Source organism: Lampetra fluviatilis, chromosome 21 (assembly GCF_964198595.1).
Source record: "Lampetra fluviatilis chromosome 21, kcLamFluv1.1, whole genome shotgun sequence".
Classification (NCBI taxonomy): Eukaryota; Metazoa; Chordata; class Hyperoartia; order Petromyzontiformes; family Petromyzontidae; genus Lampetra; species Lampetra fluviatilis.
The window spans coordinates 3,876,831-3,901,733 of NC_136295.1; the positions used below are offsets into that span (position 1 = coordinate 3,876,831).

Sequence of the window (24,903 nt, forward strand, 5' to 3'; positions counted from 1 at the left end):
ACCAGAGCAATTTGTGTGGGGGGGGGGGGGCGACACTCGAAGTGCCACCAGGCATTTAGGTCGTTGTAATTGCGCGTCCAAAATGATCTCTGAATGGACATATCCATTTCCCCTGGCTCGCGATGTGGCCGTTCTAAAAGGGGTCGTTGATTGTTAGGCAAGCTTGCAACAGGGTGGTGGGGTTGTCGTGGAGGAGCAGAGTGGAATATGGGTGTGCGGGCAAGGCTATTGGAATTCAGTTTTACGAGCCGGTTCTAACATACGATGGTATCTGTAAGTGCGATACTGTCACGAGAGGGTAAATGTACGTAAAATAATGTATTGTTAATGCGCACCAGCTCAATCAAACAATTGTTTAGTGCTTACTTCTGCTGCCAGGCCACATTCCCATGTCTTGTGGCCAATCTCTCTGCGGAATTACCACTTTTGACTTGCCACAAAGTGGTTACGATTTCATTTCATACGCAGGCTTTCACGACCAATATTATGAAAAATACAGGGGGTTTTAAATAAATGGACCCAAATTCAAAGCAGTATATTTCACGATGGCAACATGTTACAATTACACACCAAGTTACAAACGGTTTAATGAGTTCTCCAGTTTTACTAACCATTTTACAAGTGCTCTATGTGCCCTCCACCTGCTGTAGGGACAACATCGAGACAATAGTTGAATTCGTCCCAAACGCCTCTCAAAGTGTCTTCTTCCACTGAAGTCACCGCTGCCGTGATTCTGTTTTTGAGTTCATCCAGATTAGTCGCTAACGGTGGCACAAAAACACGGTCTTTGACGTATCCCCACAAGAAAAGGCCGCAGGGTGCGATGATGTCTGGGGATCTTGGGGGCCAAGAGTGTAGCGCCAAGTCTTGGGGTCCCGTGCTACCTATCCAACGTTGAGGCAGCGTGTCTTGCGAATGGCTGAGGCTAGGGGCTGTTTGTGCACTGGGACAGACATCTAGCGGTAATCATTTGAAACTCGATGCCACGCCCTTTCAAGTGGTAAGAGTTTCATTCATGGGCGGTTCGTGGTTGCAAAGATATACACTCTGTAAGTGTTGTATTTTGGATTTGATCATCGTGTAAACAAGCTTTTTGTGAGCCTTCCTCCACCCTGCACAGTCTATTAATAAAAGTCTCACATGAATCAAACGTGCCAAACGTATTACAGCTTCAGCAGCATCACCACCGGTGTTGTTGCTGGAGAGGAATCTCACAACATTTACGTGGGTATGACGTATCAATGGAGATTATCTCCAACATTCTCAGGTTAACAGGCACGAGCTCAGATCTCGACTACGAATAGACGATTAGGATGAAAGTTGGTTCTTTGACCAGGATTTTGACTTTCAACTTTTCAAATGCAAGTCAAGCCCTCTAGCCAAAGCACAAGCCAGCCCAATAAGGATGCAATCGTGAATACCAGAGATATAAATCATAACACATTTCAAAATGAAACGTAATGATGAGTGGTGGGATTTTTCAGTGGAGTATTCAACAATCGGCTGTCCACCACCTCTTGTACAGCACGCTAGCCGATCGACAAAAAACCCCAATTGCCTGTCTTAATTGTGCCTCGCTGCAACTGCATTAAAGTATATTTCACACACTTGCAGTGTTCATCTCAGTGGAGTCCTGAAACCGGTGGTGGACAATCCACATTCGTATGGTTTGGTCCCGTCTTTCATTGGGTTGACCCACAAAGTGGTCCCAGTTGTACTGAAAGCAGAAAAAGTATGGCCTAAGTCACCCCCCCAACTGGGAATTGTGCTCTCAATCTTCCGCCCGCTGATAAAGCACTGCTCCACAAGCACCACCCGTCCGGAATTGGTAATTAACACGCGATAGAACATTATTCCTCAATGGCATATATAAAATAGGAATTTAAACTGAGGAAGGGAGAGAGTGGTAGAGTAAAGGTCACAGCCCATATTGGCATGTTTCGCTGTCGTGACAAATACATCTTTGTAACAAGACTGATTGTTAAATTGCTTTGCGTTTCTTTGGGGATCACAGCTTGGTGCAGTACGCTCAGGTTAATTACACATTTCACCAATTAACTTTTCATCTGAGAACATTGCATTGTAATTGCGAGTAATTAAAGCTGTGTTTGCATAACACAGTTTTAATTTAATTTGTTACAGCCCCTTCAGATCAATTGTTAACCGTTTGCAGATCTAAAATTGGAGCATATGCTCTGCTCTCACTAAACATGTTAGCTGTAATTGAAGCCAAACTTTAAGAAATTATTTTCAATGCAAATGCGAATGAAATAATGGATATTTAATGCGAATGAGCGCGCGAGCCGTGCGTCCCCAATTAAGGATAATAAAATCATTTTGCAAACCGTTCGTAATGACTTCAGTTTGTAAATCTTAGCTGCAGACGAAGGGCACTGAGCCAGTGAGTGTGACAAGTGGGATCCACTGACTGCAGCAGTGCGATCATGTGATCCACCAAATGCCCCCTTTGCCTGCTGAGGCGGGAGAGGGGATATTAAAGACCCTGTGATGTTGTTAACAAGAGCAAGGCATTGCGTGCCACCCAACATTTCAAATCCCCCCCCATAAATAAATGTTAAACAATTCAATATGCCCTGCAAGTTCAAATCCCGGGTGTGAGTTCGCTCAGCCTGTGAACTCTGTGTGGTTGATAAAATAAGTACCACTTTGTGTTGAAGGTCAACAAATCGTTGTCCCATGGAGAGAATGGCGTCTGCCATAAGAAGAAGGCAGAATTCCCACCACTGGATCAGAGCTGCCAATAGATATGAGCACTGCCTCACATTTCGTGCTGGAAATGCCTAGACTTGACTCGTGTTTAGTGCATATGCAAAAAACAAACATTTTCGTAGAGAAAATAGGTAACCGCCATCATCATTGTATGGAGCAATGAATCAGCTCACGTGCATAGTCCAGATGGAGGGTTACAACGCAGGATCGCAAGCGATGGCAGTGACTTGGGAAAGCCCGCAGCTAGCAATGTATTGAACATGGCCGACGATGATGATGATTATTCCTATGATGAGACAATTATAGTGAGAGAAAAAAATATAGGAGGCCGACGTTTTCAGGCAATGTTGATTCTTTACTTTGAATGCGTCGGTGTCTAAAGTGTTTGCCCATCATATATATATACAATATATGTTTATTTCATGAAGGCAAACATGCAAATCGTTCTCCTGCTAAATTGAGCATCGGATGGTGTTCATTTGTTTACACTGGAAGCCCTCTCCGAGCCAACGGCGGGATTCCACATTTCCGCGGCGTAGCGGTGAGCGCACGCCGGATTTGCAATCGACAGTTCGCCGGTTCGATTCGCTCTCCTGTCACGCCTCTGTGCGCCGCAGCGGAATAAACGGGTACACGACGGGTCCGTCGATGGGCAAGGACCGTGTGCAACGGGTTTAAAGTCTTGGGTAACCCCCACGTCTTCCAAGCAGGAGGCGTGAGCAGGCGATTTGCGGAGCTGCGTCCTGAATGATGAGGGCGCTCTTGGAAAAGGACGTCCACTGTTGAGCCCCCACGGGGAGCCGTGTTCGTGCTATCAGCCTGAGCACTGTTAATGACGTCAGCGGTGAGATTTCATCAGTCTGAGATCGTACATCAATGCCAACAGATTTCACTTGGGTTTTATTTTTCATTTGTGCACACATGTGCGTGTCGCGTGTAATTCCCATACATATACACACACACATTCACACATTCAGTATATGAAAATGACACGTAGTATACACACGTAACACAAAACACAATGCATTTATAAACATATACACAGTCAAATTAAATAAGTGTATAGGGTTAAAGGACAATAAAATTAGTTATTTTTCTCACCGATATAGAAAAAGAAAACAAACTCGGTAAAAATAATGTATATCCTAAATATATAAAGACCAGCTTGAGCTCAACATTAAACGTTTCCTTGCCAGGCAGAAAAAAAGAAAATCACTTAAAAATAACGTTACATTCAACTTGTATATGATAGCAGAATAATTTAATTTACTATACAAATATACAAGAGACAAATAATTTGAATTTCTTCATGCACTGTTCGAAGAAGTGCTGTTAAGACCGACGTGGGATACGAGGGGATGTTGGGGCCAGAAAATGCGCGGTTGTTGATCGAAATAATCCCACATCAGCTGCTCTGCTTAGCCTTGGTGGGTGCTGTGGTCAGAGACCATGAGTCACAATCAAAGAGCATGAGCAGTCGATTCAGTCCATCATCCCCTCAAGGTCGATACTACGAGGACCGCAGTTCTCCAATGTATTCTTCCACTTGTACAACATGTCGTTCGGCATGATGTCCGACGTTTCGCTCAAAGTGCTAGGAGCTTCTTCAGGAAAATTAATTTCGGTGAAGTCTGCCATTTTGCTCCACGTGCCGGGAGCTTCTTCGGGAACTGAGTCAGTATTCATTTATTTTCTCCCATCACACTTAACAGCAGATAGCGGCCACAATCTGAAAACACATTGGAGAGCTGCATATCACAACGGTGCACAGTCGTAAGAAGGGTACCACTTTGTGGGAAGTCAACAGTGGTCATTTTAACGAAGAAGAGTGGCTCCCGGCATGGGGACGAGGAATTTCCACTGCTGGCTGAGTGCCGCCAAGGGAGATAAACGCAGCCAAACCCTTATTGGAGTAAAGGTGCAATTTCTTTGTTTTAATCATCTCAGGCCTAGTCCACCTAGGAGAGGCCTGTGATAGATACAGATACCAATTGCTACTGGTATTTTGCTTGGCAAAGGGTGAACCCAGGTGACCAGAGATACGTGAAGCACATGAACTACTATGCTAATTCTCTGCATTGTACACTGCACTCTACGCACACGCAGATAAGGGTTGCCGATGCAGCCACGTAAATGACAGTGACAAGCGCTGTTAGTGAGCATCTATTAGGGGGGGGGGCATGACACGTTGAGGCGGTTGTACGGCTATAGTACTGTGCTCGGCCACCTTTGTCTCTCCAGTGCAGATATCTGTCATTCCAACAGGCACCATTGGGGACTGTGGGTTCAGGTCAGGTGAGTAATGGGTTCCGTTTCAGGTTTTCTCGTGAATAAATCTCCGTGGCCTCCTGGGAGGCAGCAACCTGGTTCATTAGGCATCGCCACCGCTTCAAATTGCATTCTTAATCCATTGATCACCTGCTCATGTCACCTGCAATTGCAAAACCCGGCACGGAGCTCACTGACCACCTGAACTGGAGTCACGGAATGCCACTCTCAGGCACTCATTTAATACTGAGTTGACTTCGAGGAGGCACAGGAGGTCCAGAACAAGTTCATATTCCATGACTGCGAATTGAACCCCTGTTGCTGGAGTTGTCGCACTATGTGCTAACCACATACACAGATATATATACGCGCACACATTTAATCTGTATATACTCCCACAGTGGCTAGATTACACTCACACATACTTGTATGCCACCATGGCATAGTTATTGACCGACCGTATAAAACTGATACAATGAGATGCATATTGGAAACTCGGTGCACAATAGCCTCGTTTGCATCGATAAAGATTTGACAAGTTTAAATGGTCATTTAATTCTGCACCGAAGTGATTTTTGTTAATTCTGACATCGATTGATCACTGACACTGAAGCCTCTGCTGCCTTGTGCCAAGTTTCGTATTGCTCCTCCGTTTAAAAAAAAATGTAATCATTCACGAAACTGTTAACATTGAAATATAAAAGTATTGCCCAGCCATAGTGTATGACTTTATACGTAAGTATATATACAAAGATATGCACGGGGCTTGTGCCATAAGCAGTACCTTATGTGAAACATTTAAGCCAACAGTGTACAGTTTCAAGCACAACAACAGTAAATTCCATTAAATGAAATAAAACATGCAAATGCAATTCTTTCTGCTGCAGATATTAAACAAACACGTGACAAAACAAAAACTCTTCGTTTCGTTAGCTACACACTTAGGCTGTGCAATAAGCTTTCTTAAGTGCTATCTGACACGCTGGCGCTGCCAAAATAAGCTGTGTTCCTGAATGTCCATTTAAAGTCTTTTTCTCAACAAGAAGGTTTCAAAACTCATGTTAGAGAGCCTTGTTCATTGAGCCTAGGTGTGTAAGCTACAAAAGCTGTTTGTCGTTGTATTGTGTCTTCTCTCACGTTGCGTGTTCCACTTACATCGTAACAAGTCCACAACGGACAAACCTCCCAATTATGACGCACGGCAGATCTTCCGAGCATTGTGATAAATGATTGCACTGGGGATATACTGCCACAGTGGACAGATAGTAAACCTTCGTTATGGGTAAAACTGAACCACGCTGCAAGTCTCCGAACAGCCAGACTCGTTCTGTTCCAGGGCAAAACGGAGTCGACAAAGTCTGTGCAAGTCCGAGGCTTTTGTTTGGGAAATGTGCACAATCACACCGTGCGCGCGCACGCGTGTGTGTGTGTGTTCTAGAAGCGATCAACAATTAATTTTTTGATGAACCTCACAATTAAAGTATGTTGAAAACGTTCTCCAGACAAAATGCCATTTTATGTCCAAGTCCCATTCACCGCCGTCATACGAAATGTTGTTATTTTATTTCATTTGTTGTTGGAGAAATGTCAGCAATCGTGAATGCGTCCCGTTTTCTCTCGCTAGCATGCTGGAGGATGGCTAATTAAATAATACACGTTTCACGGCTACAATTTAAAATTAAATCACCTACTTATCGTTGCACTGCCAAAGATGTACACTTATCGCAAACCCTATATGGGGGGTGGAGGGGTGGTAAATCCAGTGAATCCACATTTCCGTTGTTTCTCTCTTGCACGACTTTTGATTCCAATGCCTGCTTGCCCATGGCCAGTAATCTACAATGGAAGTCTGTAGATCCAGCTGCTTTGTTGAAGGAGCGCAGACTACAATGTTTACATTTATGGGAAATCGTTTGGGTTGCATTGCCAAAATCGCACGACCGTGGCCTGCCATAAATCTTTCATTCATGATGGGAATGTGCACATCGGCCTGTCGATGTGCACATGTGATTCATGGTTCCACCACCAGTGTCGTCGAGGGAATGTCAAAGCCAGGAAATGGGTCTCGAATGAGCTGCATATTCAGGACGTCCACGTTGTTCCACTGTTAAACAGCATTCTTCCGGATCTGGCTGATATATACTGATAATAACAGAGTCGTTATAACCAGTGGAAACAAACTACATGGAGTTGTGGCCGAGCTTAATAAAAAAAACGCTGTTAGGTGGGGTTCAAGGTAAATCTGAGCAGAAGAAACGTCATGCACAACTTTGATAGCCAACTGGAGATACCTGTTGGGATGTCACACCTGGGAAAATGTATTTGATTATTTATACCCAGGGAAGTTATTAAAGGTGAAACGGGACCAAAGTGATGAAATAAAGAGGCAGAAGGTGTGATTTGCGGGAATTTAACTTCACAATGAGAAGCAAGAACAGCAATGAGCCTAAAAATGTATTTTAATCGGTGATTATTACGTGCTACGACAAATGAAACATGGACATTAACAAAGACACTGAGACCAAACCTGAAAAGTGTACAAATAAGCATGGAGAGGTGCATGCTGGGAATCACACTCTTAGATTGAAAGAGGAACTCACGGAAAAATACTTAAGCTATAGACATAAAATTTACCTTTAGGTAAAATAAGCGGGTGTGGGCAGGGAATGCAACTGATGATAAAAAAAAGAACGCAATGTATGAAGTGAACAGTATTTCCCGCACATAAATGACCGTGGCTCTGAGATCACGGAGCTGAAAGGGGAAAATGGCCGGCGGCCGAGACTAAGAACGGAGCGGCAGCGACACGGCCCGGGAGGACGTCCACGGCGGAGGCGGAGCGATGAAGTCAGCTCGTTCGCGGGTGCCAGATGGATTGTCACATCGTGGGGACCACAGGTGATGGCGACGTCTTTCGTTCGGCCTTCGTCCAGCAGTGGATAGACCATGGCTGATGATGAAAGGGACAGGTTGGGGAAAGCCTTGGCAGTCAGGTGCCGAGGGGGTCAAGTGGAAGGACGCGATGGTAAGGTGTGGTGGCATCACCAACACTGGCTGCGATGGACTCTTGATATTGAAGACATTTGTCGACTGCTTCTCATTGCTCTGCTCCCTTCCGTGTTCGAAACTTGAATTGTGGTTTCCACTTCTGGCCGGGTGACACTATTGGCAATGCTGCACCGTTGGACTCTACAAGGGTCATCGGTGAAACATTTCTCATTGTCCTTCCAGGGTTGACAAAACGAGCACACAACGGGGCTGGAAGTTCGCAATGGTCATCTGATGGAGAGACTGGCCCCTGCTACTGCAATGTGGGGCTTGCCACCGCGCGCCCAGCGTCACCCACGACGACAGAGACGGGCACTGCCGCCAAGGTTGTCTGACGACGAACGCTTGCCTTGACGAACGCCTGACTTGAGCGTGTTTTTAATAAAGTGCACGCACGTGTTTGAAGAGATCCTCTTACAGCTACGTGGGACGCCACAGATTCCACGCATGCCTGCTAGCGAGCAAAGTTTAAACTGGCGGATTTTTTATTTTGCTTAATAACCACCGCTTTACCAATTTGTAAATCAGCTTCGCACCCCCCCCCCTGCTCCCCACCCCGGCTGAGGCTCAGTGCACTCTTTGAAAGTCCTCCTTCTGCAACACAAGTCGTCGCGGCCCTACTCACTGCTTGAATCGATATATTTTTTGGGGAAAGAAAAAAGTTCAAGACAAACCGCTCGAGTCACCCCTTGCTTCCGCTTTCAGATGGAACGATATTTTCGTCGAATAGCAACGACGATAATAAATAAATAAATAGAGCGCCCCACCCCGCTAAGTAATAAAAAAAAAACCACCTTGACGCCAGGAATCCATTCGGGGTAATACGTACGGACAGCGGGTTTGGAGTTTTTGGGACGTAAATCTGCGACCTATTGACCCTGCGCGGGAGCGTCAGGTGAGCGCCGGCGGTGGTGGAATCCGAGAGCGGCGTGCGCAGACGCTGGGTCATCATCGTCGTCGTCATCGTCGTCGCTGTCCACCGCCCCCTCGGTGATTCGTCATTCTCCGGAGCGCTCCCGCCGTCAGACGGACGTCGTGCGCTTGAAGCTGTGGAAGCTGATGCGCGTGGGCGACGTGGGGATGGACATGGCCCTCGTGACACGCGCCTGCAGCCGGTGGTTGTCCATCCAGCGGTTCCAGCGCTTGCGCAGGGCAGAGCGCACCTGCGTGTGTGTGTGTGAGCGTGTGTGTGAGCGTGCGTGCGTGTGTGTGCGTGTGTGTGTGTGCATGTGTGCGTGTGCGTGTGTGTGTTCGTGTGTGCGTGTGTGCGTGTGTGTGTGCATGCGTGTGTGCGCGTGTGTGTGCGTGCATGCGTGTGTGTGTGCGCGTGTGTGTGTGTGTGCATGCGTGTGTGTGCGTGCGTGTGTGTGCGTGTGCATGCGTGTGTGTGTGCATGCGTGTGTGCGCGTGTGTGTGTGCGCGTGTGCGTGTGTGTGTGCGTGTGTGCGTGTGCGTGGAGTGCGTGCGTGTGTGTGCGTGTGTGCGTGTGTGTGCGTGTGCGTGGAGTGCGTGCGTGTGTGTGTGCGTGTGTGTGCGTGTGTGTGTGTGTGCATGCGTGTGTGTGTGCGTGTGTGTGTGTGCATGCGTGTGTGTGTGCATGCGTGTGTGCGCGTGTGTGTGTGTGTGCATGCGTGTGTGTGTGCGTGCGTGTGTGTGCGTGTGTGTGTGCGTGCATGCGTGTGTGTGTGCATGCGTGTGTGCGTGTGTGTGCGTGTGTGCGTGCGTGTGTGTGTGTGTGCATGCGTGTGTGTGTGCGTGCGTGTGTGTGCGTGTGTGTGTGCGTGCATGCGTGTGTGTGTGCATGCGTGTGTGTGTGCGTGCGTGTGTGTGCGTGTGTGTGTGCGTGCATGCGTGTGTGTGTGCATGCGTGTGTGCATGTGTGTGCGTGTGTGCGTGCGTGTGCGTGCGTGTGTGTACGCGCGGGTGCGTATGTATGTATGTATGTGAGTGAAATTGTTCGTGTGTGCATGTGTGCGTTTGTGTGCGTGTGTATGTATGCATGCGTATATTTGCGTGTTTGCGTGTGCAAATGTTAGTGTGTGTTTTGAGCGTGTCAATGTGTGTGCAGCCATTAGTGTGTGTGCATGTGTTTTTGTGAGTGTGTGTTCGTGTATGCGTATGTTTTAGTGTGCGTGTGCATGTATGTATATATGTGTGGGTGCATGTGTGTGGGTTGAGATGGGTTCATAGATTTGTTGGTGAAAGATATGGTTGCATTGACGGCAAACAGACATTGCTTTATAATCTGGAGCACATATATGTACAAATCTGATATGCACAATTGCTTATGAAGTTATTTGAGATGCTGTACAGCATTTACATATATTACTGTATCCTTACATTAACTTATGATTTAGTTTAGATGTAGACAATGTATACGCGTACAACACATTTTCATGAAAAGCATTTGTTGCATTGTTGTACTGTGTTTGCACGTTTGTGGCTCAGTATTCGCTTACCTCCCCATTCAGGAAACAGTAGAATACTGACACAAAGAATCCCTGAAAAGCATGAAATACAACATCGTGTTAATGTGTTTTTTTACCTGTAATTTTTAAATGGTGTCTTTTTTGTTATTTTATTTTGCAAAACGCCATTAACTATGAACGGACATTTCGAGGTTATCACAGTCAGTAAACACGCCAACTTTGGGCCAACGTTGACTCAACGTTCCATTTAACATGTAGTAGTAGGCTTTCGCGACCAATATTATCCACAAGAGGTTTTCTGGATTAGATCGCATAACTCTGTGTCGGGTGGTGGTGGGTTTAACGACACATTTATATTTACGCGATCTAACCAAAAAAAACGTCTATTCCATGTTTACTGGAATAATGCCACACACACTTGGCCTTCTCTTCCTTCCTATCTGATCCTCCAACTGGTACACAGGTGGACACCTGGCCTCCAAGTACTCAATTACAATCGACACAGATAAATCATCGCCCCCCCCCCCCCCTCACTGAGAACAGTTGGCAGGATCATCCTGAGAAATAGACACGAGGCTAAGTGAGTCTTTTTCTGGGTCATAAGAAATAACGTTTGCTGTTACAGGTTCATGGTCACTGACCTGCGTCTTCCACTGCCAATGGCTGTCTTATTATTGTTACTTCTGCGCTTTTCTTAACCAGCAAAGCCTCGCCGAGTCTCATGACCAGGGGGTCGGTAGTTCTTGAAGGAACTGCTTCGCCACGTAATGTATGTGTGCACGTACGTATTCACATGCATTGGCGGCTCTTGAATGATTGAGTTTTGTACCGAATTCGCAAAAAATGTATCTTGTTATTTTGGTTGCCGACAGCCCTGCTGGTGACTCCTTGTCAGAAGGGCGCCTGCCGAGTTTTCACAGATATGGAAAGAAACTGGGAGAATTCGGAGGAAATCCGGAGGAAACCCACACATACAAACTCCACACAGAGAGGCACCCGAGTCGGGAATGGAACCCAGGCGCCCCTCCTCTTGCTGTGAGGCACGAGTCTTTACAACTGTGCCACCACCCTTGATGATGCACCAACTTCCAACCTGCACATGTGCCTGCCCATCGTAATCCGGTCTTCATGATTCCTCATCCAAAGTGGTTTATGCATTCTAGATTTGAAGTTTTCGTGATTGCAAGGATCCATACTCTTTGTTTTTTTCGGTAAAGTCACGTAGGTAAAAAATAATAAAAATGAAAACAACTAAATTAAATCACAAATTTAATAAAATAAAATAAAAAATGAGAACAACTAAATTAAATCACGTTTCGGAAGCAACACAAGCCTCCGTCTTCAGGTGGAACCGCCACAGCAAAATGAGTGTAGTGAATAAAGAGAGCTGTTTATGCAGTCCATCGACGAGCCCACTGCTGGCTTACCACGAAGCGGTGCAGTAGAACAGCGTGTAAGCTGCGACTCGCTGGGCACGTAGATTTGGGCAGTGATGTGAAAAGGGTCGAATACGTGAACATCTATCGACGGCTACACCACCACGTGTAAAAACACTGCACTGAGTGTGGGGTGGTTCATTGGGCGGTGAGGATATGAGACAGTTAGATACGTGACGTGATGTATGGGAAACTACCAGACTTTTTTTTTACTTGTAAAAGATAATATAAATAGTAAATAGAGTACCTACCATTTTATCCTTGAGCAGAGAATCATCATAACGCTATTAAAGTTTATCATCAAAAATAATTCACGCCATGCACAATGGGTGAAGGCGGTTATGCGACCGGTCGGATATGCAGCACTGTATTGCACTTACACCATTGGTACCTCATTTGCCAGTAAAAAATATGATAATTGTTTTTTTACCTTTTTATCTGGCAACTAAACTGACACCTTTTTTAGAAGGAGTCATGTTTGCATAGACCACAATACCTGCAGTCATAATGAAAACAAAAAACATAACTCTGATAATGTACACTATCAGAGTTATAACTCATAACTCTGATAATGTACACTATCAGAGTTATAACTCATAACTCTGATAATGTGCACTATCAGAGTTATAACTCATTACTCTGATAATGTGCACTATCAGAGTTATAACTCATAACTCTGATAATGTGCACTATCAGAGTTATAACTCATAACTCTGATAATGTGCACTATCAGAGTTATAACTCATAACTCTGATAATGTACACTATCAGAGTTATAACTCATTACTCTGATAATGTGCACTTGTTGTATCATCCTCCAGAATCAGACGATTTATTTTGACTGTAGAAATCCGATGAAACTATAAAGCTCTTTTTCACAGATGTCCAGTCGGGGGGGAGGGGGTAACAATGTTACAACAAAGAGTACAAAGACATTCTCTCAGTGCAAAGTACAAGAAAGGTAAACAAATCACCCAAACACATACAAATTAAAATAAACCACCCCCATTCTACTAGGAAAAGCCTACTGACTGCGGTGTTCACTTATTCTTCAGAAGCGACCTGGCCACAAATGATAGCTCAACAAAGTGGCCCGTCATTTGGACATTTCTAGCTCCGAAATAATCTCAACTCACCGACTGGGTTTCAACCGGGATGTTTACCAGCCTGATGATTACGAGTCAAGCTCTACAACCACGGCGTCGTCGTACAAATACGACAAAAACAAAGAGGTGAGGGTGGCCTGGGTGGGTAAGAGGTGTACTCGCAGAGGGCTCAGCTAGGGTTGATGAACTCTGAATAACCCAACTAATAATAGGCACTGCATATTCTCAGATTAATATGATGCATTGTAACTTATATGATTACATTAATCCCCCCTCTGGTCTTCAACCTGATAGGCTCACAGAGTGATGACATCACATTTACTCCCTTATTTCAGACCGAAACAGGAGGACTTCTTCACAAATCTGGCTATCGCCTGATGAAGCTGGTTGCAATCATTACTCGAATTGTAAATGTTATGGGTTCACTCTCCAACACACCGGTGTGTGCCTAAGTAGTAACTAATTGGCACAAATTGTTTCTGTGACCAAGACTTTACTAATTATCTGTGTCGGGTGGTGACGGCGGGTTTAGCGACATATCTAAATTTACGCGATCTAACCCCCCCCCCCATCCCCCCCCCCCCCCAAAAAAAAACTATATTATGGATAGGGTCGCTCTTTTTACCTGGAAGGACATGAGGAAGGAGTTGACGTAGATGAAGATGACCTGGGAGACGGGGTCTTCCCCGGGGTTCACGAAGAACAGCATGTAGGTGATTCCCAGCAGCGGCAGCAGCACCAGCGTGGCCTTCACCGCCTTCCTGCTCCAAGCAACACGGGCGGGGAAACCTTTAGGGGGGCCACAACGGCAGCACTAAACTAAATTAAAACTTTTTAAAGTTTTATTCTACCCACTGAGCTATGCAGATTTTTTCAGAGGTGTCATACCATCATGCAAAGCATCATACCAACGTACCTCGGATGCAGTGCAGAAACGAGCAAAAATAACATGCGGTAATTGCCTTCATTTACCCCGCAAAGTCTCATTGAGTTGTCAAGACTCCTTTTTAGGATGGTCCTGAATTGAGGATGTTTGGCCAATTTCGTTACGGAGAGTTTAACTGAATGTGGGAGGAAATCAAAGAAACGGGATAATATCCACTATGCATACGATTAAAAACTATTACACAGTTTTTTTATTTACCAGGTAAGGCCCACTGGGCTATATTGCTCATTTTCAGAAGCGAACTGGCCACAAATGATAGCTCAACAAAGTGGCTTATCAAGTGGAAATTTATAGCAGCCGAATACTCTAAACTCACGTTTATAAAATGTGGAGGAAAAAACGGTAGGACCGGAAGAAAAATCCACGCAACCACAGGAAGAGAGGCATGCAAACTCCAAATATACAGCAGGTGTCAGGGTTGGGACAGAACCCAGGTCCTCCTGTATACCAGACGAGGTAGTTAACATCTCGCCACAATGCCAGCAGCAGCAATAGTTACTTGTTCTCTGCCCCAAGTTGAGGAATTGAAGCAAGAAGGAAGAGGCGGTTGAGCGTGACTTAAAAGCAATGCATGTATGTTGAAGTTCTTTCGCACTGTACATAGCAAACCGTGCTAATCGCACGTGTGGAGAAGAACAACAAACGGAACACAAAAAAGAAATGAGTTTTCAATCTAGATTGAAAATTGCGTAGCTCCAGTGGCTTCCTAATATCAGAGTGAAGAGCGTTCCAGACGGCCGCAGAAGTGCATCTGAAAGCACGCGATGCAGTGACCGTCAATTATGATGTACGTTGAACTTTTTTCATGACGGTGAGGATGATATGAAAAAAGATGACGGCGATTTTGATGCTAAATAAAGATGACATTCATAATTTATTTTTTGAATGGGCCACATAATGATCTGACCAAATCTTTTATCATGAGGAACCCTCCACCAACCGACGCGGCCATACACATGCAATCGTCCCGTGGACTGCACAAACATTTAACGAGCCAATTATTCTCGTTTAAGCCCTTAGATTTGGCCACATAATGACGCGGCGGCCTCACCCAAAACTCAATTATGAATCCTAATAATGGCTGTTGTCACGTGTTGCGTTAAAGATGATCTTGATGGTGTGGACCAATCAGTTTCAAGGACAAAGCATATATTATCAGAGTGTGTTTTTCGTTTGCATTTTGACCACAAGTATTGTGATTAATGCACACATGATTCCTTGTAAAAAAATGGTTTCAGTTTTGTTGCCAAAAAAAAGTGAAAAAACCTTATTATTATATTTTGGTACTGGCAAAGGAGGTTTAATGATGATGATCTTGATGTTAAAAGTGGATGATTTTAACGATACATTTAAATGATTATGATGGCAATGTGCACTACTGGTGCTGCTGCAAAATACTGATTATCCATCGATTTCCCCTCCCAAAACACCTTTTGTGTATGCATACCTGTACTGGATGGTTTCAGAAGTTGTGGAGGCTCTAAGCTTGGTCATCAAAATACGCACGATGTTGAAAAGAAAAATGAAATTGACCTGTAGAGAGGATGGTACAAAGGCATGTTAAGGGTGTGCATGCGTGTGCACGTGTGGTGTGCCAATTTGTGTGGCTGGATATATGTGTATGTATTTACAGGTGTGTACTTACATACACACCTGCAAAATACTGGACATCTGTGAAAAAGAGCTTCACAGCTCATCGGATTCTTCCAAGTAAAAATTAAGATTCTGATACTGACTTCTATGTTAATAATTGTGGGAAGCGGTGGTGCAGCGGTTCGTGCACTCTGCTACAAGCCCAGTGACCAGAGTTCAATTCCCGCTCATGGCCAACACCAGTGAAAATAATCTGAACTGGTCCCGGGCCTCCTCTAGGTCGACTCGGGCTCAAATGACTACCTGGTGCAATGTGTAAACATCAGCACGTTGCTGGCCACCCACCCACCCCCTTCGTGTGCTGTGCCGGCCTTCATAGGTGCTTGCTAACAGTCTTCTTGGTTCTTTCGGTAAAGTCACATAGAAGGGAAATTAATAAAAATAAAACAATACAATTCTCACGACGTTTCGATTGCAACACAAGCAATCATCATCAGGTGTAAAAACCCAAGCAATAAATTTTTTTTAAAAAAAATTCTTGCTGTGGTTTTCACACCTGAAGATGATTGCTTGTGTTGCAATCAAAACGTCGTGATAATTGTATTGTTTTATTTTTATTATTTTATTATTTCCCTTCTACCTGACTTTACCGAAAGAACCAAGAATATGAATCCCTGCAGTCACGAAAGCTTTAAATCGAAATGCTAACAGTCTATTAAGGCTACATGGGGGGAGGGGGGGAAATCTTCGTCATGTTAGCATATATGTGTATGTGTGAGTTGTTTGTAAGTGAATGTGTGGATGTGTTTTTTTAAGTTTATTCATAAAAATACAGCAATTAATTTAGTCAAACAAATGACACGTAAATTAACAACCATGAGACATTTTACATCGCAAGGTCATATGTCTAAAATAAATAAGGCAACAGGATTTACAATTCATGTGCTTATAAATTAATTATGGTTTTCAAACTCACAGAGATCTAGTTTCAACAATACCCGAGTGTGCATATGTGTGTGTGTGTACAAGTGTTATGGGGAGCAGTAGTACAGTGCTGAGTGCTATGCGCCGGGAATCAGTGACCCATGTTCGATTCAAACTTAGGGCCAGCATCAGTGATGAATATCTGAAATGATAACAGGCCTCCTCTCCAGGTCGACACCCTTACATGAGTACCTGGTGCAGTGTGTAAACATCAGCGCTGGGGAGACAAAGGTGGGGGAACGAACGCAATCCGAGCCATTCCAGTCTCCATGCTCAACAGCCTCTTGAGGCTACAGCGAGATATTTGTCTTATTTTTGTCTTTCCATGTGCATTTGTACGTATGTATGTATCAGCAGAGCATAACCACCACTGTCAAGTTCTCGGATTAAAGCTCGTTCCCAAAAAAACCCACAAAAAACCAGGGGAGCATTTGTTACATCTGATTTGACGAGCAATCAGAGACTGATTTTGTTTATAAAAGTAACCCACTTTCAGCACTGATCTCTGTGCTGCGGAAAAAACACAAAGATACAACACAATCGGGAAAACAGTGCAGAACAAGTATAACGGGTCCTTGGTAAAAATAATTAAAATATTGTTATTTTTTATGATTTAATCTATCTACGTGGCTTTACTGAAAGACCCAGGAATATGCGGAGTAGCTATTATACATTATGCTACGATCACGGTGACCTGAGTTTGATTCCCAGCCATTCGTGGCAACGGTTTTCTCAGCCTGTGTTCTTTCAGATCAAGTATCTGGTCTGTAGCTAAAATATCACGTGTTGGTGGGGACAAATATGCGCAGGAATGATCCTGGCAAAATAACAAACGCTTACAAACAGCACTTTCCACAACGGGTTATAAGGTTGCCGGGCTGAATCTCTGTCTTTGTGTTGTTTGAGTCTGTGTTTTTACAATAGACGTTTTGGAAGTGATTATATGATTAGTTTGTACCTGATGAAATTATTGCCTGTGCGATTGTAACCACCACTGTCAAGTTCTCGGATTAAGGCTCGTTACAACAAAAACAAAATACAGGGGAGCATTGTTACATCTGAAATGACTAGCAATCAGAGACTGATTTCGTCTCAAAAGTAACCCACTTTCAGCACTGATCTCTGTGCTGCGGAAAAAACCCCAAACATGCAACACAATCGGGAAGGTAGCGCAACTGACACACGCACAGAATTCATTACCAGCAGAACAAGTATAATGGGTCCTTGATAAATGTAGTCGATGTATTTCCCTTCCGTTTTCCCAAACCAGCATCTGCAGGGCAATGTAAACACACACCACGGCAACAGTTGTGGCTGTGGCTTTATCACGTCTTCTACGAATCGTAATAATGACATAATTTATTTATCCAAGGGGACTTTATAACGTCTCAACACTGGGGACCAGTTTTGAAATGCTGGTGGCCAGATGTAAATCCAATCTACTTACTCAAACAAAATGCGGCTCATATGTGTTTTATATATTTATAGTCGTATGCATTGTCGACAAATACTGATTAGTTTTACAAAAAGTGAAGCGTCATCAGGTTTCTGTATTTGAATGAGCCAGGGATGTCAATCGCAAATTGCACATTTATATGGCAGCAGCCGGTCTCTGCATGGATTTTGTATCGCCCACAAAGTGGCAATCATCTTGTTGACCCAAAAGGGGATAAACGGCTGAATAAACTTAAACGAAGATACGAACTTATGACATTCTGAGTTTTATTCAAGCGCTCTGCTACGCTAATGCCTGGATGTTATATCCCAATGAGCCATTACAATTACGTCATGCATGCATGGCTTAAGGATAATTACGTTTTATGTCGGATTGTACTCACTTTTCATCTTCGTAAAATAGCTTCACCATAGCCCAGACTGTGATGATGGGCGCAGGGATGCCTGGAGTTAGACAAATGAGAAGTTTGAGAAAAATTAAAGTTACCATTTTCATTTCACATTTTGTAACCATTCATCAAGATGTCTCCCTGCTTACGATGACATGGGGCAGCACTCGTCTTGAGCCAGTGGTGGAAATTCGACATGCCCAGGGCAAGGACCAATCTCTCCACTATCGATTTTCCACAAAGTGGGGCTCATTTTTAAATCCTTTATATTAAGTTCACTTGCTTGCTTGCTTAGGACCGTGCAAATCTTTAGGTCGTTTTTCAACCCACTTCCCGTGATCCAATCGAGCTGACATTTTCCACACAGACTCGTTGTGCGTGACAATTAATGTTCGTGAAATTTTTTTTCCAAAATTTTACACTTTTTAGGACAAAAATATTATATTTAATTACCAATTGCTTAATGGTGCAATGCAATCATCTGACCCATAGGTGGCAGCCATCTCAAGCCAGAGGACGAGAGGACTCTAGCCGCCACGCATATAAAGGATTTATAGTGAAAAACTTTGTTTTTACGGGTTATACTTGTTATTGCATACGGAGGAGTGATTGGCGGAGTGGATGTTTGACCAGATATTACATTCGCAAACCTCCAACTGAGTCGGGTGTTCTAATCAGAGTGTCACATGGCCTGTGTAGACTACGTTGATGGATTTGTCAATCCACTGCTGGATGAAGGCCTCCCCACACCGTGTGATTCATGGAGCATGAGCGTACATCACCACGCTGGTGGGTGCAGGTTGTTGAAGGTGGGGCTCAGCAACGGTTAAGAGATTACGTGCCACTGATGCGAGCTGCTTTCACATGCGCTTCTGTGGCCGTCTCCGAATGCTTTTCCTTCCGATATCAGGGAAGCCACTGGAAGCCATTGGAGCTATGCACTTTTACATCAAAATTTGAAACTAATTTCTTTAGAACTGCTTTTTGTTTTTTTACTTTGTCGTCCCTCCCCCGCACCTCTGATCAGCACGGTTGACTATGTACGGTGCGAAAGAAGTTAAACAATACAGCAAGAAACGACCGGGTTTGATTCCCCGACCCGAACGCTTCTTTGCGTGGCATTTGAATTTTCGTCGCCTGTTCTGCGCGAGTTTTCCACCGAGTTCCCTGGTCGATGTCAATTACCTAAAAAAAATACAAATTTATAGGCCACGCGCATAGCCGCCACCACCACCGCCCGACCGCCGGCCCCTCGTGCGACTGTGAGCGGAGCTGAGGGAGCGAGGGAGGGAGGGTGGGTATGCGGTGCGTAACACTCACACCAGCCGATGCACACGAAGATGGACTTGCGCAGCTTGTCCGTCGAGTACGTCATGACGATGGCCGTGTGCAGGTAGCAGCCCTCGACGAACATCCAGAAGAAGTTGGTCACTTGGAAGTAGTTGAACACCGTGATGACCACACGGCACCATGGCTGCGTGGGGACGGAAGGCGTTAGCGAGAGGTTAGGGATGACGGCCCATCTCAACGGGGCTCTCATTCATTCACTCGTCGGTTTGCTTTCGACAGCGTATTGTCGTTGGATGTGGGAGGGAGCGGTGGTACAGCGTTCCCTCGTTGTTCGCGAGGGATACGTTCTGGAGATGATCGTGAATAGAACATTTCACGGGTAATGATATTGGCTTACAAATATCGTATGAGCAACGTCTGCAGATGCTTATTAAGCTGCGAGAGGTTATCTCTCTATTGCTCTCATCTCTTTATAACATCACTTTATCTCTCGTCACTTTCTTTCTCTCTCTCGATGCAGTAATGTAGAGTTCCAGATTCGATTTGCGGATAGCAAGGTCGTAAATACAGGGGGAATACTGTGTAGTGGTTAGTGCACTGCGTCTTATGAATCCCGTGAGCACGAGTTCGATTCCCGGCCACAGTTTGCATCAGTGACGAGTGGCATATGTACCAGTCACGGATGCCCCCACCAATCCACATGACCAGAATGGTGAAGTATGGTCAAACAACCTCCATGACCAACAAGAATGGGGTGGCCTTTATTTCGCAGTGAATTTACTTGGGGGGGGGGGCTGGATATTATTATTATTATTGATCAAATAATTGAGATAACGTGAGGAATGGAAACCTTTAAGTAGTCTGCATTGCTGTTAAAGGTGATGCTGTTGCGTTAAGATGTATTACTGTCACCTTCCAGACTGTCAAGTGAGGGGGGCAAACACCCCCCCCACCTTCCAGCCACACAGCTTGACCTCCAATGACCACACCAATTCAATTTGAGATATTTGGCAAATATGGTTTCAGACCAGTGTGACAGCTTGCCGAGATCGTTTCAGCTTCTCAAATGAAGCGATTGTTAATAGTCGCAGGCCAGCCACCAAGGACGCGCATAAGAAAACCATTAAATAAATTGGCCCACGTGCTTAATTTGGCAACGTAGCGCAGCTCCGAGGAGTTATTCGTCGCGGAGTAGGCACACGGAGCAAATGGCACGCGTATCTGCACCGCTGTGATAAGATAAGCTGCTTGATTGATGTCAGGGTGTGGACTGCGACGTTACGTCGAGGTCATTCCAAAGCGCGGAACATTGCTGCTGCGCTGTTGAAGAGTGCCAGAAAGGAAACAGGAATGTTTCACCTTGGCTGGATGCCGACAGCAATTTCAAAGACCCGAGTTCGTTAGCACACGACCTGAACAGACCAGGTTTGGCAATGTGCGAATGTAGGTGCAGGCATCTGAAGATGCCATTTGATTATTTTTCGTCATTGCATTTAAGTTGAAAATGCTCAGGCCTCTAAAAAACAATCATATCGCATAGGCCTCTGCTGATTAAATACAAACAGATGCACTGAGCTAGAATAATAATACATATACAAACACTGGTTTCATCATGGGACCTCCTTTGCCAGTACCAAAATATGATAATAGGTTTTCCCCTTTTTTCTGGCAACAAAACAGGTGTTAGATGTTAAAACACCAAACTGAAAGCTGTCTCTGGAGTGGACCAATCAGTTTCAAAGACAATGCATATATTACTCTTTGCTTCTTTCGGTAATGTCACGTAGGTAGAAAAAATAATAGATCACGACGTTTCGATCGCAACACACGCAACCGTCATCAGGTGTGAAACAAACACGGCAGACTTTACCGAAAGAACCAAAGAGTATGGATTCCTGCAGTCACGAAAGCTTCAAATCAAGATTAATGCATATATTATCAGAGTATGTTTTTTTGTTTGCATTCTGACCATAAATATTGTGGTTAATGCAGACATGATTCCTGATACAAGGTTTCAGTTTGGTGTTTTAACATCTTAACACCTGTTTTGTTGCCAGAAAAAAGGGGAAAACTTATTCTCAAACACTGGTGTGTTTAAACATTAAAAAAGCCAAACATTATTATTTTATGATTGCGCTCGTTTACCCGGGGACAGCCTCACCGAGTGTCTAACTTTTTAAGGGCTCCTGCCAAATGTGCGGCCTGGGGCGACGGTTGCTATTCAGATTCGAATTCATGCAATTTGCGAGCGATTTCTTTTTAAAATCCAGCGTATGTGTTTCCATGACGCTGGCACGCGACATGACCTACTCTTGGGAACTATGCGCACAGGATGTGTAAGATCCACTTGCGAAGCCGACGGTGCGCACATTTCCCCTGGTGAACTCACTCGAGCTAACATCCGAGACGGCCGCTGGATTTGAGCTGTGAGCCGCCGCAGCAAGTAGCAAAATAATTACCGTAATGCTGCACGTTTAAACCACATTAGTCAAAAGGCTCATGTTTTCCTTTTGTAATTCGTTTAAATATGCATCCTGGTCAGGTTTCACCTTTCAAAATTTCAACAGCAGAGTGTGGCCTGTTCAGAAAAATTTTCTGCTGGGTTGCCTGGAACCTAGACCAAAATATCTGTCCAGAAGGATTGTTTATTGATCGACCTAAATGTATTCTACATTAATGAGATGCTTTACAACCCGCGTATTTCTCTCAGTCTCATACAACCAGTATTCATACCTTTAGAGAAATGTGGCTGAGCACGGTAATAGTCTCCTTCCAAATGATCAGTAAGAGTTACACTAACACAATCAGTTTGGACAACCGTGTGATAGGCGTGCGAAAAAAAAAACCCGATTTGGTCGGCCGTGCCCTTGGTTCGTTGTGGGAGACTGGGGGTACGGAGGGCGGAGGGGAGAGGGCATTGCCAGCCGGGGCCTTTTATCGTACCTCGTTGCGCTCCTGCGTGCTCAAGTCGATGATCTGCAGGAGCAACCAGGCGGCGTTTCTCAGGATGAACGTTGTCACCAGGTGCCAGTGGATGGCATTACGGAGACAGCGGATGCTCCTGCTCGAAACGCCACGAACGGTCGCGCACAAAACGGGACAAGTAAGCCATCGCCCGCAGCTACAGCACGAAGCTCGCGCTCTCCGCACACCCTCGGCAATCGTGGCCCCAGTGAAGCTGTCAGCAGCTGGGCGCGGACCAAAGCAGCGGGTTCCAGTGCTGTGGTTCACTGACCACTGATTGACCCGTAAGGCCGTGGGATTGGTCCGCATAACTTCTTGCAGACACGGTTTGTGTTCACAAAATGCCAGGGTTTCTTTTTTTTGTGTTCACTTGCATGGTGATTGTTCTGAATGTTGATAGCGGGTTGCACGGATCCAGAAAAGTTGGGAAGATGCTGGGCTAAGTAAGCTGTAGCATTTGTTAGATTCTCTTCCATGTGTGGCCGGTACGACCTGCTGCGGTGAGACGGGAGATCAGTATCTCTCACTCGACATTTTCTGCAACACTGCTCGGCTGGCTTGGAGGGAGAAGGACTTTGATCGGCATGAGGCACGGCCACTGGAGAGCAATGCCATTATTATACCCGAAACTATGATCTTATGAGGGCAAGATAAGGAGAGATGGATGTAGTCTGCCTCCGATTAGCACGGTTGGATGCGAAAGAAGTTCAATGTACATACACTCGTGCCAAATGATGCCCGGAACAACATGCCAGACTCTGACGGCTGAAATTAAGCTCTGAGTTACAACCCACACACGAGAGTCATCGAAAGAGTGGAGATATATCTGATTCTTAAATTAACATTGGGTGGTACGCATCACCACTGAAAGCCCTGCTGAGCTGGTGGTGGATATTCCGCATTCTTATGGCACGGGTCAGTATCTCAATTCGAAAACCACTGCGGACTTCCCACAACCGATGATTGCGTTATTTAAATCTGTGGTATCTATTCATCAGGCAATGATTCGCCGCCCTGCCTTGGAAATGTTCCGTTCACAAGTTGTGCTCACAATCTGATTGAGTAGTAGATTTGTTTTTGTCTCGTTTGTCCGTCTTGTTTGCACGCGCGATTCAATGGTGTCTCATGGACATGAGACTCAATTTTCATCTCTATTTTGGTGGTTCATTATATGCCCAATTTCTATACACATTTTGGCATGATATGATGACAGTAATAATAATCATTGTATTAGTCATGAAAGTCTCACTGAGTCTGAACACTTTTACAAAAGGGCCATGAATTTGGGAGTTTGGACAATTCCACGAGGGGGAAAGAGAGTGTGTAGGGAAACCCCACGCGTGACATGGGAATAACAATCAACAATCGGTAACGGGGTGGGCCGGCGACCGCTCCTTTCATTTCCATCGACTGGCCATCCCACAGCCCCGGAAGGTTTGGAGAATCAAGCACGTAGAAATATGTACGTACGTATGGATGTTAAACTTATTTTGCACCATGCGTCGCCAACCATGCTCATTGGGGGTGCATATCCGCGTGAGCCATTAACATCGTCCTCCAAAGAGTCAACCAACGATGGCCAGCACGGGCGACTTCGCAAAGAGCGAGACACCAAAACAGGCTTTTGAGTTCACGGCCGTGCATCAAAAGGGATGCCCCCAACACCCCCCCCCCCCCCCCCCCGACAGCAGTGAGCAATGATGTTCGATGAATATTTTAGCATGTCCTATACAGCCAAATAATGCCTTGAGTGCTTTCAGGATGTAATATATTTCGAGGCTAACGAGCAAGTGATGCCGGAGTAATTTACGCAGCGTCAGCTTCCAACTGCCGTCCTTGAGGGGGCACCTTTTTGTGTCGCGAGGCGGAGTAATTAATGGTTCTTTCGCCGCGAGTCCCAATAAAAGTCTACCACGAAAAAAAGCCCTCGCTTCAATCAATCTTGTTGGGCCAAACTGTGTGGTAAATGTGTCACAAGTAGAGGTGACTGGGTAGATCGGAGGGGCTTACACCAGGGATGATCGTGCCGAGGCCCTGTTTTTAAATCCGGGCGGTCAACCGTGATCAACCGACGTTATTAAGAACAACGGAGGTAATCCTCTCAGCCCAGTCATCAATCGAGTAAAAGCGTCCCCGTGATCAAGTGACCATAGAATGGTGCTCATCTCCATTGACAGCCCTGAGCCAATGGAAACAATTGCACATGCCCACGTAGGGGGTGAGTCTCTGCAGACGATGATCACTGTTGACTTTCCCGAAAACCAAG

General features: G+C 45.1%; 1 protein-coding gene across 1 annotated transcript in view; it reads right to left on the reverse strand.

Annotated features, from left to right (window-relative positions):
• Window positions 1–8,614: 8,614 nt before the first annotated feature.
• Window positions 8,615–24,903, reverse strand: part of LOC144938145 (corticotropin-releasing factor receptor 2-like) — a 91,667-nt gene continuing 75,378 nt past the window's right edge. The window contains exons 6-13 of the mRNA XM_078865871.1: window positions 22,617–22,734; window positions 19,704–19,857; window positions 18,378–18,438; window positions 17,740–17,812; window positions 15,410–15,495; window positions 13,642–13,777; window positions 10,506–10,547; window positions 8,615–9,209 (exon numbers count right to left, since the gene is read on the reverse strand). Coding sequence (XP_078721997.1) covers window positions 9,069–9,209; window positions 10,506–10,547; window positions 13,642–13,777; window positions 15,410–15,495; window positions 17,740–17,812; window positions 18,378–18,438; window positions 19,704–19,857; window positions 22,617–22,734 — 811 coding nt within the window. The 3' untranslated portion in view covers window positions 8,615–9,068. The remainder of the gene's footprint in view (window positions 9,210–10,505; window positions 10,548–13,641; window positions 13,778–15,409; window positions 15,496–17,739; window positions 17,813–18,377; window positions 18,439–19,703; window positions 19,858–22,616; window positions 22,735–24,903) is intronic.